At 29.8% G+C, this 17,373-nt stretch overlaps 1 protein-coding gene across 1 annotated transcript; it reads left to right on the forward strand.

Moving 5' to 3' along the window:
• Window positions 1-11,445: 11,445 nt before the first annotated feature.
• Window positions 11,446-16,663, forward strand: LOC108980514. The gene is made up of 4 exons (XM_035695114.1): window positions 11,446-11,646; window positions 12,070-14,955; window positions 15,805-16,075; window positions 16,581-16,663. Exons 1-4 carry the CDS (start codon window positions 11,446-11,448, stop codon window positions 16,661-16,663), a joined length of 3,441 nt encoding a protein of 1,146 aa, XP_035551007.1.
• Window positions 16,664-17,373: the final 710 nt, after the last annotated feature.

Raw genomic sequence — 17,373 nt, forward strand, 5'->3', positions numbered from 1 at the left:
AACTGTCATGCATGATCATGATACGATCAGTCAGGAAGAATATACGCATGCAAATTTCAAGTCCCACAAAAATGGAATGCGCACGTGTCAAAACCCTCAAGATCATCTGCTATGTCTGCAGTAATACTCTTGATCAGATGATCAGATGCCCTGATTAATGAAGGTACTGCCACTCTTTTTTCTTTTTCTTTTTTATATATGAAGGCCGTACTGCCACTCACTTCAAGAGCGGAGTCGCACCGCTCGTTTGTATTGCTAATTATTTTTTATATTATTTATATTTTTTTAATATATTTAAATATTTTTAAAAAATAAAAAAAATACACTAATACATTTAAAATTATTTTTTTAATTATTAAATAAAAAATAAAACGATATACTATAAGGGCCAAATATGGGGGGCGGCACACAAGCTTTTCTCCTCACTTAAATTCACACTAAAATTCATTAATTGTGAAAGTGCAGGTCCCAACCGTTGCATACATTTTTTCCAAGTAACTTCCTCATGTCCTGCATATTCTGGAGATCTTTCTTAATTTCCATGACTGTGTCCACGTACGGCCTGCTAGCATTGCTTCTTTTGAATCTTTCATTCCATAATAGATGACATTTCGAGATCACTACTGCATAAGTCTTGGAGAGGCACCAACCTTTGCCATAATCAACCTCTCTTCTCTATCCATTTTTTTCTCTTTTTTTGAATTGTCTATCTCCAACGTCTGTTATTCCCCCGGCCGGCCTCGTCCATATTAATGAGCATTCAAGTCTGTGCACGACTATTAGCAAGTATAGACCCTACATGGCAATACTAAAGGCGTTTCATGTTTATGGCAACTTCCTTATTGTAGATGGAAAATTTTGGCTACGATTAGATCACCAAAATCATAAGTCTCGATATGACTAGATGACTAATTAATTAAGATGATAGAATTCATCTTATGTTGAGTTTGGCTGTCATTTAGGGACGTTTTACCTTAAATAGTTTTGTAAAGGATTTCTCTTTGTTATTAATCTTGTTGTTATGTAATTTATTTATTTTTATGTTATTGTTTGATTATTAAATAATTACATGATTGACGACTAATCAATTTGTTGAATGAATTAATAGATCTTTGTGTTAATATATAGGGATACTTCGTAGGTAATCTGACTTATAAATGAAAGGGTTGAAAATAAAACCAAAGCAACCTTTTTTACACAGGATTTAATTATATAAATTGTGCTTTGAACTTTTGATAACCAGCCATCGTAATGGATGGGAATTGTTCACTGATTTTTCTCCAAAGCAACATCGAGCGTACGTGTTGTGACAATTAGTAAATATTTCATGCTAGCTGTATGAGCCTGAGCGCACCCTTAATGGTAATTTAGGCAATAATGAATTTTGGCTGCCGGGTCAGAAAGCAAGCTAGCTAGCTGCTAGAAGATCATCACATTAAAATTCCTTTTTTTGTTTTCCCTGTTTTGTATCATGCATATATATATATATATATATATATATATATATATATATGAATTCTGAACACCATGAGTTGTCTGTTAGTTACCTGAGAATCCAGGTTTAGTCAAGAGAGTCGGTTAATTAACGAGGATAACATATATAAATATATAGTACTGATCGATCAGGCGAACCCAAGAGGCGGCAATTAATAAATTAGATTAAGCAATCAATGATGACATCTTGCTGGCCTCTACTCTATATATATATATATATATATAATACATATAATTGAGAAATGATTTAACTAGAAAAGTAAATTTTTAAATTGATCTAATATGAAGTGATATGTTAAATTATACAATTATTTTTATTATAAAATAGATTTATCATATCACATAAAGTTATATTAATTTATAAATTTATTTTTATAAAATCTCTTTGTGACTGATGACTTTCCTAGCGAATTTTTGGCCTATCATTCGGCATCAATGTGGCCAACACTAGCACTCATGTTATAACCGACGAGGTGGGTTATTTTCTTTGTCTAGCACGCTAATTAATATTATATATAGTTTCTCCGACATGATATATACTTTATTGCGTCTTGGCCAATTATAATTCTGCTGCTGGCCTGCCGGCTGCTAGCTGCTGTTCCTGATGATCATGATCGGCCTCCTTCCTCTTTCAAAAATATTCAAGTATGGTACCACCTAAGCACTACTACACATATAAATTCCGTTACGAGGGTCTCGTGTCTTAACCCAAATCATGATCCTTACTGCTCCAAATTCTCTTCTTAATCATGGTTTTTTGTGGGACAATTGATGGAACAACCACTTCTTACTGACCTGCACTGGACATCTCATCTCTCCTTAACTTAATGTTTGTTGTAGTTGGTTGTCGTTGAAAAATGTTTTTTTTCTAATATATATATATATACACACATATATATCTAATATCTAATTACCATTAATGTACACTATTTCTCCCAATTAGTTTCTTTTAGCTAGCTAGCTCTAGAAATAATAAATAAATAAATAAATAAATAAAATCTTTCATACTTATATATATGGTTAATTTCGTGATGATCAAATGACGTATATTATGATGCAAGAGGATCCAACTCAGATGATGTTGAATTGTCAGATTGTACGTTGACTGCGTTGAAATACTTTGAAGTGGCAGATCAGCGCAAAGAGGGCAAGAAATAGTGATCTTTCATTGATTGGGACAATTTTAGGTACGTTTCGGTATTTTAGTTATAACTTCAGCTATAGGTATCAGAATCGTGCATATGACTCCAATTCGAAAAATTCTTTTCGGCGCGCACGTCATGGGCATCAGCTATACTTGATGTGCATCATTTTCGATGTCAAATTCTACTATTTTTCTCTCTGATTTATTGTTTTTAGTTATTTTTTACTTTTTATGATAATATTTTATTTACTGTTTTAAAAGTGATTCTAAACTCGACAAGCCAAAGCATGAGACAATCGAGCTGGTTTGAAGTTTTCGTGACAAGCAATCTCGAGGGATGTACGTACTAATCTGTCATGCTGTTGTTAAAAAGCTTCATTTTGGCGTAATACGTACTCATGTATGCAGCAAGATATTGCAGACAATCCTAGCTAATTTTTAATTAATTTATTATTTCGTAGCTAGCTAAAAGAACAAAATAGAAACTGTTCTTTTACAATTGATCGACGAGCTTTCATTACCACTGGGTTTGTTTTTTGCTGATCTAATGCTATTTTGTACTCAATTTGAGTCATAAATATTATGGCTGCATGCGTGGATACTCAGTTAAGCGGGCGTAAAAAGAAAACCGGAAATTAAATTGGTTAAATATCTGACCAGATCAAATTCATAATAGGTTCAGTAGTATGGTCCGCCGGTTTGGTTCGATTTGTAAGCGATCCGGTGTAAAATTGATTTTTAAAATATCAAAATTGATTCTAAATTAATGCAATATCGATTTTCATATTTTAAAAATCGGTTTAAATCGAACTGGACTGGTATAATATTTATAATTTTTTATATTATATTATATGTTAAATTACTAATTAATATAACATGAAATTGTAAACTTATTATTCAAATCTATTAATCTTATAACATCTTATAATTTTTAATATAGCATTTGATATAATATATAAATTTTAATCTTATAATTTAAAATTAATATAACGTAAATGTTTAATCTTAAATATGAACATAAACATTAAATTATTAATATAAACTTATAACTTTTGATATATATATATATATATATATATATCAAGGATAACTACATGTTTTGCATAATAAATTATAATATATATTCTTTTTATAAATACATTTTTACACATTTGATCATATGTACTCATATAAAAAGTCTAAAACTTATATAGACTATAGTTAAATTCAACATTATAGTATTATGTGGTAATTATTATAAAATAATATATTTATACTATAACATAAATAGATTAATAGTTTGGTATAAGTAAACATCCTATTATTATGACTAACATAAATAATCTGTAAAATCGAAAACATTTGAAGTCTCAATTTTGGTAGTGAATCAATTCTTAAATTTTTAAAACTAGTATATATATATCGGTTCAGTTTTTAAAAAATGTATAAAATCGGATTGAACCGAACCAATTATATTCCTAGCAAGTAATATATATATATATATATATATATATATATATATATATATAATAGATCATCGCGATCAATCAACTTGTAACAAAATGATAACAAAACTTAATTAGTAGGTACTAGTTTGCAGAGCTTTTTGTTGAAATTTTTTTCTTCCTTTTTCTTATTGCTATTGAATAATTAATTAGCGTTTCAAGATACAAAAAAAAAAAACCGTCAAAAGAATATTAATGTTATTTTTTTAATAATGCTAAATATAGTCATAATGTGTACAAGTCTCACGCACTTTTTTTAAAAAAAAAATGAGGTTCATCATTAAAAAATAGTTTTTATGTGAATCTTAAATTTATCTATTTTTTTAAAATGAGTGCACATGAAGACTCACACATTAAGACTGTATATATCATTTCTCTTATTTTTAATCATAAACTTTATCAATCTCAATCACGCATCACTTTTCCAGTGATTTTTTATATTAACTATTTAAATTATATCAATTTAAAATATGTTACATCATCAAATATAAGTAGAAATCGTAGATTATAACGAAAAAGAGTATTATTCTTGTGAAAACATAAATATGGGGAGGAACCTGCAATCAGTTCCATTTAAAACTAATCAATGAAAGACTAAGCATGCGTTTTGATGTTAAGGTGATCTCTGACTTGATATGTAAATAATAATATTTTATGGATCTTAATAAAATATGTTTAAATGTAAATATATTGAAATATGTGTTTGAATGTATGAAATAGATTGAGATGAATATTAACATTTTATAGGAAATTAAAAAATAATAGATCTAATTAATTATTAATTTGAGATAAATTGAGGTAATTTATCTTCCAGTCTTGGCCCATGAATAATGAAGGGACAAATCCCATAAGTGATTATTTTCCAATTCGTTTTTTTTTCCTTTTCTTTTTTTTTTTTTTTTTGATAAACTGAATTCATTCATTGATAATTAATTTAAGTTGCTTTCATGATTAAAAAAAATAAGTGCTCCACCTTATAAATTCGACTCTCTATATGTAAATTACCCACTCCTATCTACTATTAAAATTAGGATTTTAAGTTTAACTCGACTCTCTACAAATTTATAATTAGTCTACAATTATTTTACAACTGTATTTAACATACATGAATTGTAGTTATGTAAAATTAAAATTATTTATTAATGAAGTGATAAATTACATTGGCTGATTTAAAATAGATTTTAAAATAGTTGTAAATATATATATCATTACTCTTTTTACGTTTCATGTATCGACTCCCTAATTCTAACCAATATATATATATATATATATATATATATATATATATATATATAGTATTGTCGAGATGATCGATTGGATTTGGAACCTTCGAAACTTTAAGCAACATGCTGCATGATGGCCGCATTAATAAGATATAGGCCGTGCAGAGATCTAGAGCACTGCCTTAATTTGACCTTCCAAACGAACATAGGTGCGATTATATACATCTATCAAGTCAAATCTAATGCGTGGGAATTCAACACATATATATATATATATATATATATGCATGTTACATGGCTACATGCATGTACATGCAGCTGATAGATCGGTTAATTAACATTGGAGACATCACATATACCTCTACATGATGACTAGCTAGTCACTAGGCAATTAGTTGCCATGCATTCTCCGTCAAAGTTGGAAAACTTCGATCCAAGCTACGACGACGTTTTCTTCACAATTCACATTTTCAAACAGAAACAAAGTGCGTTTGTTGGTTTCTCTGACGGTAATGGAAACGACAGGCTAGCAGTCGTACTTCAGCCGATCGAATTCAAGTAGTAATGTTCAATCATCGTACGTGGAAAATTAATATATAGAGACTGCAAGAAATCAAAAAAGTGAGTAGAATTCGCACCATGTTAATTATATATATAAAGTGAGTAGAACTTTCGGCAATAGTTCACAGAAGGCAAAGTTAATTGGACAGCTATACATAGAACGTACATAGCTAGCTGCTAGGGATCAATTAGTAGCATTGACACACACACACAGAGATCAGTAGAGATCAGTATTATATATATATCACCCTAATAACTTAAAAGCGTGTATATACATGAACAGTAGTGAATAGTAGCAGCCTTTTTTTTCCTCTTGCTTTTTCTCAGTTCCAATTTTATTCTGTTCTTCTTCTTCGTTCAGTTCCGATTTCCAGTTCAAATTTCCAGTTCAGATTTCCACCCTCAAAATATATACTCATTACATACAGATAAATGTAAAATAAATATCTCATCTTTACATATAAGAGATCTGATCTACACATTTCATCTCAATCTCAAATTTACAGAACACCAAATTTACAAACAATTCTGAAACTCAAATTCTGAAACTCATCCCGTGCTCTTCAAATTTGTTCCCCCGTTGGTACGATTTTCTCTTCTAATCTCACCTCTAACTTCTCCATTTTGTTTTTCTTTTTCTTTTTTTTTTTCTGTTTCTCGCATATTTTTTTCTTCTTTCTCCGTGTGGGTTTCGGTGAGGGACACGGAGGCTGCGCGTGGGGGATTCCGAAGGTGGGTGGGATGGTTGGCGCCTTGAAGGGGACTCGTCGGTGGTGGTCGTGAGCTTCGGTGGCCACGTACGGCGGCGTAACGTGAAACAAATGGGTTTCACCCATTTCCGTTCGGTTTCCGTGGGGGAGACTGAGATCTGCGCGTGGCCAACTTCGAAGGTGGCTGGGATGGTCGCCGCCTTGAGGAGGACTCCTCGGTGGTGGTCGTGACCTTCGGCGGCCGCGTACGGCGGCGGAATCTCACAAAAATCCGAGAAACCCATTTCGGTTCTCCTTCCACGAAGGACGTCGATGGCTGCGCGTGGGGAAGAGTGGTAGTGCCAGGGATGCTCGTCGGCATGAGGGGAACAGGCCGGTGTTGGCGGTGACGATGGCCGGGGCTCGGCGGCGGCGGGCAGCGCTGGAGGCGAAGGAGCGGTGCTCCCGAATCGCCTAGGAGAGAGAGAGAGTTTACGATTTTGTGCTTTTATTTTAATTTGTCCTATTTATAGGTGTTAAACAATATTAATTTTTTTTTTCTTTACAACTTTACTTTTGTTCTTACTTGAATATTACATTGTTGAATTTTTTATATAGGTTAAGCTCCGTGAAGTTGAAAGTGGAAACAATATATCCCAACAACTAGCCACTCATAAAATTATCAAAAGTATGGATCCTTTAACTTTTTAATTTCATACTGTAAATTAATAACTGAATTAATTTTTTTTGCTTCTCTGATTTTAGAATTTTTTAAGTCATTTATTTAATATCATTTATTCAATATTTATTCTGTATGAACTTTGAACTGTTTCAAATTATAATTTTGAGTTTATTCTTTTTAAATTATTTCAAATTTTCTATTTATCATTCGTATAATAAATATTTGATAAAAAAATAATAAAAATTAAAAATAATATGGAATGTAGAGTGTTAGAAGGTTGTGAATATTTTTTTATAATAAATACTACTAACCAGTATAAATAGTAACTAACAATGCTACAGTATGTGATACAATAATAAACAGTACTGAACATTACTCATGAACAATAATAAACAATTACAGTAATAAACAGTTCTAAATAGTAAAATAAAGCTCCATGAAATTGAAATTGGAAAAAAAATATCTCAACAACTAGCTGCTTATAAAAATATCAAAAGTATAAATCTTTTAACTTTTTATTTTCATACTGTGAACTAATAACTGAAATAGTTTATTTTTCTTCTCTGATTTTAGAATCTTTTAAATCAATTATTTAATATTATTTATTTAATATTTATTCTGTTTGAACTTTGAGCTGTATTAAATTATAATTTGAAATTAAATTTTATTCCAACATATTTAAATGTTACATCTTATTAGTTACATATGCATGTTTATAGAAAAAAAAAATTTAAAATTTTTTATAAAATTACTCATAAAACTCTACCGACAAATTTAGTTCTATATATATGTAAATACTTACATCAATATTTACAGTTTTACCCATATAATTATACATAATCAATTAGTAAAATATTAAAATTTTTAAAAATCGAAAATTTAATTAAATAATTTGATAAAATAGAATAAACATTCAATAAAATTAATATTGTGCATAAACTTGTATTTTAAAATATGCTCCAAGAACAAAATGAAATAAAAATTTTATGAATATTAATAATAAAGTTTGTAAATAATAGAGATGTACTTTCCGATTATATATAATTAAATTTCTCAACAACTAGCTGCTTATAAAAATATCAAAAGTATAGATATTTTAACTTTTTATTTTCATATTATAAACTAATAACTGAAATAGTTTATTTTCCTTCTCTGATTTTAGAATCTTTTAAATCATTTATTTAATATCATTTATTCAATATTTATTCTGTTTGAACTTTGAGCTGTATTAAATTATAATTTCAAATTAAATGTTATTCCAACATATTTAAATGTTATATCTTATTTTAGTTACATATGCATGTTTATAGAAAAAAAAAATTAAAAATTGTTATAAAATTACCCATAAAATTCTACCGACAAATTTAGTTCTATATGTAAATACTTACATCAATATTTACAGTTTTACCCATATAATTATACATAATCAATTAGTAAAATATTAAAATTTTTAAAAATCGAAAATTTAATTAAATATTTTGATAAAATAGAATAAACATTCAATAAAATTAATATTGTGCATAAACTTGTATTTTAAATAATTATTAGATTTTAAAAAATGAAATATAACAGTTAAATAAAAATTATTATAAAATTGAAATATTTTCAAATTATAATTTTTTAATCATACCTCTTTTGCTATTATTTTACTACTAAACAATTTGTTTTCCTTTTACTATTTATATTTGAATTAAAAACTTCAGAATTTATTCTTATTGCAAAATATGAAATTAAATTAATTCAATCAATCAATATAATTATATAATTTAATTAAAAATAAATTTAATTTTATAAATTCATTCAATTTCAAAAAAAAAATTAAAAAATTGCTATAAAATTGCTCATAAAATTCTACTGACAAATTTAGTTCTATATGTAAATACTTACATTAATATTTACAGTTTTACCCATATAATTATACATAATCAATTAGTAAAATATTGAAATTTTAAAAAATCCAAAATTTAATTAAATAATTTGATAAAATAGAGTACACATTCAATAAAAATAATATTGTGCACAAACTTGTATTTCTGAAAGAACAAAATGAAATAAAAATTTTATGAATATTAATAATAAAGTTTGTAAATAATAGAGATGTACTTTCCGATTAAATAATTATTAGATTTAAAAAAATGAAAGTTTAGTAGTAGTATTAATGAAAGTTTTTATATATATAAACTTGAGACAAGAAATTTTACCGACAAATTTAGTTCTATATGTAAATACTTACATCAATATTTACAGTTTTACTCATATAATTATACATAATCAATTAGTAAAATATTGAAATTTTTAAAAATCGAAAATTTAATTAAATAATTTGATAAAATAAAGTACACATTCAATAAAATTAATATTGTGCATAAACTTGTATTTTAAAATATGCTTCAAGAACATAATGAAATAAAAATTTTATGAATATTAATAATAAAGTTTGTTAAAATATTTTTAAATTATAATTATATAATTATACTTCTTTTACTATTATTTTACTACTAAGCAAATTTTATTTCCTTTTGCTATTTATATCTAAATTAAAAACCTCATAATTTATTCTGATTACAGTTTTACCCATATAATTATACATAATCTATTACTAAAATGTTGAAATTATTAAAAATAAAAAATTTAATTAAAGAATTTGACAAAAACTTGAGACAAAAAATATATATAAAAACTTGCAAACAAAATATAACATTTTCATGAATTTCAAAATTTGTTGTTTCCTTTTATTTGTTTAAATATTTAATTTAACTGTAAGTTTTTTATTTCTACTTTCTTCATCAGTAATTCATGCTATAACAATTATATAATTTCTATATCTATTGGTGGTTTATTTCTAATTTTCATTATCTTTTTTTACAGCTTCGTTAAATTTGCTGAGTTGACTGAGTTTTTTTAGTCTTTTATCAAGACTACCAAGGTAACCAACGATGTTATAAATATATCTTTTTCAATAGGTTGTTTTATTCTGTTGGAATACATACTTAGATTAAAAAAGTTTTTCAATTTGCATCATTATGAGTTTCTCTTTTATCCAGTTATCGAGAAGAATTATTTCATTCCATATATAAATGAAAAGTGGTAAGCTTATATTAATAAATTAGTACAAATTTATCATTATATGATTAATTAATTCTTCGATATTCTTATAACTTTGATTCTTGTTTAAAATGATTCCCAAGGTACTACAAAACATTCTAAGATAAACAATTTATATGAGACTCTTTCTTTAGAAGAAAGAGAACATATACGACAAAAAAAGAAAGAAAAACATCTACAACAAAGGAATTTTACGAATGATACTACTCAACATGAAGAACAATTTTTCTCCCAACCAATCGTTGAGGACGAAACAAATGTGTTGGGAGATCATATAGAATCCGTACACAATAATGAAGAAGTCAGGCCATATTGTACAAAAAGACAACGCACTTTTCGTGCCGAAGCTGGAACCAGTGATATATCCTCCGTTGAACAATTCGATTATAGTTCTAATATTGGTAGTTCTGGAGCACTCTATCAGAAATAAACACAGTTGAAATTACATCAACAAAATCTCTATTTCGGGGTAAGAAAGATATATAAAATTAAATCGTATTTCTTTTCCTTCTTTTCCTTTCTTTTCCTTCTTTTCCTTCTTTACCTCATTTTTATGATTCATTTTTCCTCCATAGGAAATCAACATCAACAATCAGCTGGTCATAGAAAAATATTACAAACAGTGCCATTTGAGGCAACTCTCTTACCATCAGTACCATTCTGTAGATTTTGTGAAGCAAAAAGATTTCAACATGAAACAAAAGGTTTTTGTTGTGCCGATGGAACAATCTCTTTAACTACAAATGATGTTCCAGAACAACTTTACCATTTGTTTACTTCCAACACAGTTGAATCAACCAACTTTCTTACGTATGTTCGCACATACAATAACAAATTTGCTTTCACATCATTTGGAGTTAAATTTGATAGAGATTTGTGTAGAAGGAACAAAGGTATTTACACATTTCGAGCTCAAGGTCAAATCTATCATTACATTAATGATTTAATTCCTTTGGATGGACATCCTTCATATCTACAATTATATTTTTATGATACCGAACATGAATTGGACAATCGTGTTTATGACATTGGAAGATTGGATTCATCAACTGTTGCTCAACTTATGGATATTCTTCATGTTAATCCATACTCAACATTCTTTCGAACTCTTGGAGATCTGCCCAATTTGGAAAATCACAAAATTCATATCAGATCAGATGTGGGTTTGGATCAGCGTGTTTTTAACACTCCGTCAGCTTCTCAAGTAGCAGTTATTTGGATTGAAGATGATGATTCAGAACATTTGAGAGGACGAAATATTGTGGTATTCAATCATGCAGGTGGAAGTCATATAGTCCAATACTATTTTGGCTGTTATGATCCACTGCAGTATCCATTGTTATTTCCTTTTGGTGATACTGGTTGGCACCAAGGAATATTAAGAATAAAGAAAGGTGATAGACTACCACAACAAGTAACAAAAGCATCAGTCGACCCTCAACAATCAGTATCAGCAGAACAACTGCTTATAAAGGAACAAGAAGGTTAAAATAATAATTCTTCTTTTAACTTTTAATTGTTCTAATATAACAATGTTACATTTCTAATTTATTAAATTTATTATCTTACAGTGCTGAAAAAAAACAGAAAACAACAGGTTGTCTCATGTCGCGAGTACTATTGCTACAAACTTCAAATTAGGAAAAATACAAAATCTATTTTACTATTCTCGGGCCGTTTACTGCAGCAGTTTGTTGTTGATATGTGCGTAAAAATTGAGACGTCAAGATTGGATTATTTTCGTAATAAGCAACAAGAGATTCGATCTGAAGTATATCAAGGAATAGTTGACAGTCTATCAATTGGACAAAGCAATGCTTCTAAAGTTGGTAAACGCATCATTCTGCCTTCTTCTTTTATTGGAGGTCCAAGAGATATGCGTAAGAGATATATGGAAGCAATGGCTTTAGTCCAACGCTTTGGAAAACCGGACATCTTTTTAACCATGACATGCAACCCAAGTTGGAAAGAAATCTTAGATGAATTGGGTCCACAAGAAGAAGCACAAAATCGTCCTGATTTGATTGCACGTATCTTTAGAGCAAAATTAGAAGAACTGAATGATGAATTATTCAAACGGGAGATATTTGGGAAAGTTTCAGCATACGTATACGTCATTGAACATAAAAAAAGAGGACTACCACATGCACATTTCTTGATCATACTACAAAGAGATTGGAAAATCTATGCTCCAGAATCTTTTGATGAAATCGTATCAGCAGAAATACCTGACAGAGAAAGAAATCTACATTTGCACAAGACAGTAAAAAGACATATGATGCATGGCCCCTGTGGAGTACTGAATCCGAACAATGTGTGTATGAAAGCAAATGGCAGTTGTAAAAACCACTTTCCAAAAGGTTTTGTACCTAACACAACCGTTGGAATCGATTGTTTCCCACAGTACAAACGTTGTGATAATGGAATGACTGTCAAAGTCAGAGGTAAAGATTTAGATAACCGTTGGGTTGTTCCACATAATCCATATCTCCTCGCAAAATTTGATTGTCACTTGAATGTAGAAATTTGCTCAACAATCAAAGCAGTCAAATACCTTTATAAGTACATTTATAAAGGTCATGATCGTGTTGCTTTCAACTTGATTCCTGGACAAAACATCCAAGATATAGATGAAATCCAACAATTTCAATCAGCCAGATGGATTGCTCCACCAGAAGCTATGTGGAGAATATATGGTTTTATTCTTAATGAAATGCATCCATCAGTTTACAGTTTACATCTACATCTTGAAGATCAACATCTGGTAGCTTTTCATGCACATGACAACCTTAACAATGTTCTGAGATCCGATTTTACGGCAAAATCAATGTTGACTGAATTCTTTTCAACAAATCAAACTAATGAAAATGCACGAAAACTACTGTACAAAGAATTTCCTGAAGCTTTTGTTTGGAACCAGCAACACAAAATATGGACTCCAAGAAAGAAGAAAACTGTTATAGGCCGCATTGTTACAGCAAGTCCATTCGAAGGTGAAAGGTATTACTTACGGATATTGTTAAATCATATAAGAGGCCCTTTATCATTTGACCACATCAAAACAGTTGGCAATGTCACTGCACCAACCTTTCGTGAAGCAGCTACATTACATGGTTTGTTACAAAGAGATACCAGTTTGCAAGATTGTATGCAAGAGGCTTCCTTATACCAAATACCACACAGTTTAAGACGGCTATTTGCAACAATTTTAGTATACTGTAATCCAACAAATCCTAGAGAACTTTGGGAATATTTTGAACAAGATATGTCAAGTGATTTCCAAACAAGTGTTGCAACATCAGCAGATATTAGGACAAAAGTCTTACGAAGCATCTCTTCTACACTTGAATCGATGGGAAAAGACATAAACATGTTTCATTTAATAGAACATGATGTCTCTTTTGATCAGAACGAAACTGAAGCTAGAGAAATAAATGATGAATTTGCAGTTTTGATACCAGAAGAAGATCTTATGGCTTCGATGAGTCTTAATTCTGAACAACAACATGCATATGAATCAATTTTGCAGAAAGTCCTTCTAAATGAATCTGCTGCATTTTTCATTGATGGTCCGGGCGGAACAGGGAAAACATTCTTATATAAAGCACTTCTCGCTACAGTAAGATCAAGAAACTTAATTGCTCTTGCAACTGCATCGTCTGGTGTTGCTACATCTATTTTACCTGGAGGTCGAACAGCCCATTCACGCTTCAAAATTACATTAGATCTTGACAAAAATAGTACTTGTTGTGTAAGCAAACAAGGTGCTCTTGCCAAATTGTTACGTCTTGCAAAGCTAATCATATGGGATAAAGCACCTATGTCTAGAAAAGAATGTATGCAAGCATTAGATAAAATGTTACGAGACATAACTGATTCAAGATTACCATTTGGTGGAAAAATTATCGTATTCGGTGGAGATTTTCGTCAAGTCTTACCTGTGATTCGGAAAGGCACAAGACAAGAAGAAGTTAATGCCAGTTTAGCATCGTCATATTTGTGGTCTACTTTAACTAAGATTAGGTTGAGTGAGAATATGCGAGCAAGATTCGATCCAAACTTCTCAAATTATTTACTTCAGGTCGGAAATGGAACAACACCAATCACAATTGAGAATAAGATCAAAATTCCCAATGAAATGCTCATTCCTTACAAAAATGATGTGGAGTCTTTAGATGATCTGATCGATGCAGTCTTCCAAGATATTGGCAGCTATTCAGAAAATTTATCCGAAATGACAAATCGAGCTATCTTGACACCAAAGAACAACTCTGTCGATGAGATAAATACAATACTTATTCAAAGATTTCCTGGTACAGTTACACAATACTATAGTTTCGATGAAACGATTGATACATCAGAACAAGGAATCATGGAGGATTTTTTAAATACATTGACACCAAATGGACTTCCACCTCATGAGCTATTATTAAAAAAAAATTGTCCCATCATGTTACTCAGAAATGTCAATCCTTCAGAAGGTTTATGCAATGGAACACGTCTTATTTGTCGCAACTTTGAACGAAATATCATTGATGATGAAATTGCAGTTGGTCACCACACCGGAAAAAGAGTTTTCATACCAAGAATTCCTTTCTTGCCAAATGCAGACGACAATAGTGGTTTTCCATTCAAAAGAACACAATTTCCTATCAGATTAAGTTTTGCAATGACAATAAATAAAGCACAAGGACAGACATTAGATTTTGTTGGTGTATACTTGCCTCAACCTGTATTTTGTCATGGCCAACTCTATGTAGCACTATCAAGAGCCAAGACTTCTGCTTCAGTAAAAGTTCTTATAAGACCAGTATCAACTCAAGATTGTGAAGAAGCTGAAACAAATAATATTGTTTATAAAGAATTACTAACACTAGCATATCCATCATAAACTTCTGTAAGTAATCAAATTTCAATATATACCTCTCAATTAAATACAATTTGTTTTTCCATTATGTAATTTTCAGAACTTCCTGTTTTTCTATTATTGAAATTGTCTTATTTAAATTCAATTGTTTAAACTAATATTTTTTTTCTCTTCATTTATAAGTAGGCTTCAACATGCGGACTATCTATACATCAATCAAAGACATTACTCCAAGTACAAGAAATTGGAGCATCAAGATGATTGTGTCAGACAAATCTCCCAAACGTACTGCACAACATTCACCGACAAAATATCAAAATCTGACATTGATAGACCCTGAGGTAACACATTGATATCATTATCATTCTTGCAAAAATATACTTAATATTTATATTATATTCCTTCACATGATATATCCAAAATAAATATGTTTTCCCCTTACAACATAGATTCATTCTAATTATATTCTCAGATTAAATCTTATATATATTTAATAAATACTATTTTACAATCAATAGAATAGAAATAACTATTCATTTATACAATATTATGCAGGGCAACCGACTACAAGCAACAATTTTCGGCAAAGATATAGACCTACGTAATGACATGTTGCACATCTTTCGGTCTTACTACATCAGTAATGCTTATGTTAAGCCTTTAGATCCCAGGCATAGAATTGAAGCGCATGAATACCAGTGGATCTTAAATTCAAGAACAATCATCGAAAACATTCAAGATAACGAAGTGGAATTACAACCACCAGAATATGATATTATCCCATTCACCAATCTGCACGAGTACAAAGACACTGGAACTGAAATAGGTAAATATCACATCGATATATTTAACGTACATCTTGATACTCTTATTCCGTTTTCACAATTTTTTTTTTTAACATAATTGGACAGCTATTCTGGCGATCGCAATATACATGAAACCTCCTAGAGAAATTACCTCAAAACATGGGCCAACAAAAATTCAAGAAATATATGTTATCGACCAGAGGTAAAAAAGATTTCTCAACTATATATGTGATATTAATAAATTCTTTAATTAACTTATTTTCAATACTATTTCATCATGCTACACTTTTAAATATTTTCTCCTAAAATTTACAGCCTAATGCCCATATGGTTGACTATGTGGAGTCGATTTGTGGATGGTGAATGCCGAACAATCTCTGATATTATTGAAGCTAAGCCAACTCTACTCGCAACACGTATAAAAGTTGATTCATACAATGGTATATCACACAACTTATAATATCAACATTTATTAAAAATAGAATGTTATTATCTACTAACAAATATCTTTTCTTTATAATATAGGTCTCTCTCTTTCGTCTCAACCAACAAGTGTATTTACCTTAAATCCTGTCATCCCTGCTGCAACTCCATTATGTCAATGGTAATTCTTTCTTACTTTATTATATACATATACAATTTGTACCTACTATATCTTTTCCTCCATGATTTCTCTCATTCATTTTAAATTATTCTAAAAATATTTAGGACAATGCTAAACCATGCACTGCTTGAAGAAATCGTCGAAAAAAATCTACATCACACAACGGCATCAGCATCAGCATCGACATCAAATGTTGACATGAAAGACATAATTAAGCTTGATGATTTTGCTGGTTTTCTTAAATCATTACAGCCGATGACGGTACATTTCTAACCTTATCTTAAGACTACATATTATTTACAACCATTAAAAATATATATCTGTTGCAAAATTAATGCAGAAAGCAAAATTTTGGATTAAAGCAACTATTTGTGTGGTTGATCTCCATCAAATATTCTTCTACATGTCCTGCATTGGATGTAAAAAGGGGACTGGATATGAACAAAATGAAAAATTTCAATGTTATCATTGCAAATACATGAGTAATGCACAACCACGGTATACATCTTATATTCATATTTTACGTCGTAAATGTTCCTTTAATCAATTTTATATTATATTTAAATTATTGCTTAATCATTCAGACTAAAAAATATAGTTTGTTTATATAGCTGTCGAGCTTACATCGAAGTTGACGATGGTAATGGACGACTAGGAGCTGTCATGTTCGGTAAAATCGCAGAAGAAGCTCTAGGTTGCACAGCAATCGAACTA

This window comes from Juglans regia, chromosome 10, assembly GCF_001411555.2.
Source record: "Juglans regia cultivar Chandler chromosome 10, Walnut 2.0, whole genome shotgun sequence".
NCBI lineage: Eukaryota > Viridiplantae > Streptophyta > Magnoliopsida > Fagales > Juglandaceae > Juglans > Juglans regia.

Excerpts from the sequence above, each read along its gene's own strand:
- LOC108980514 (XM_035695114.1), top strand. The coding sequence starts at position 11,446 with ATGGATATTCTTCATGTTAATCCATACTCAACATTCTTTCGAACTCTT. Across the intron at positions 11,647-12,069 it reads TGAGAGGACGAAATATTGTG|CAGTTTGTTGTTGATATGTG; the intron begins GTATTCAATCAT and ends CGTTTACTGCAG. Across the intron at positions 14,956-15,804 it reads GTCACCACACCGGAAAAAGA|GGCAACCGACTACAAGCAAC; the intron begins GTTTTCATACCA and ends AATATTATGCAG.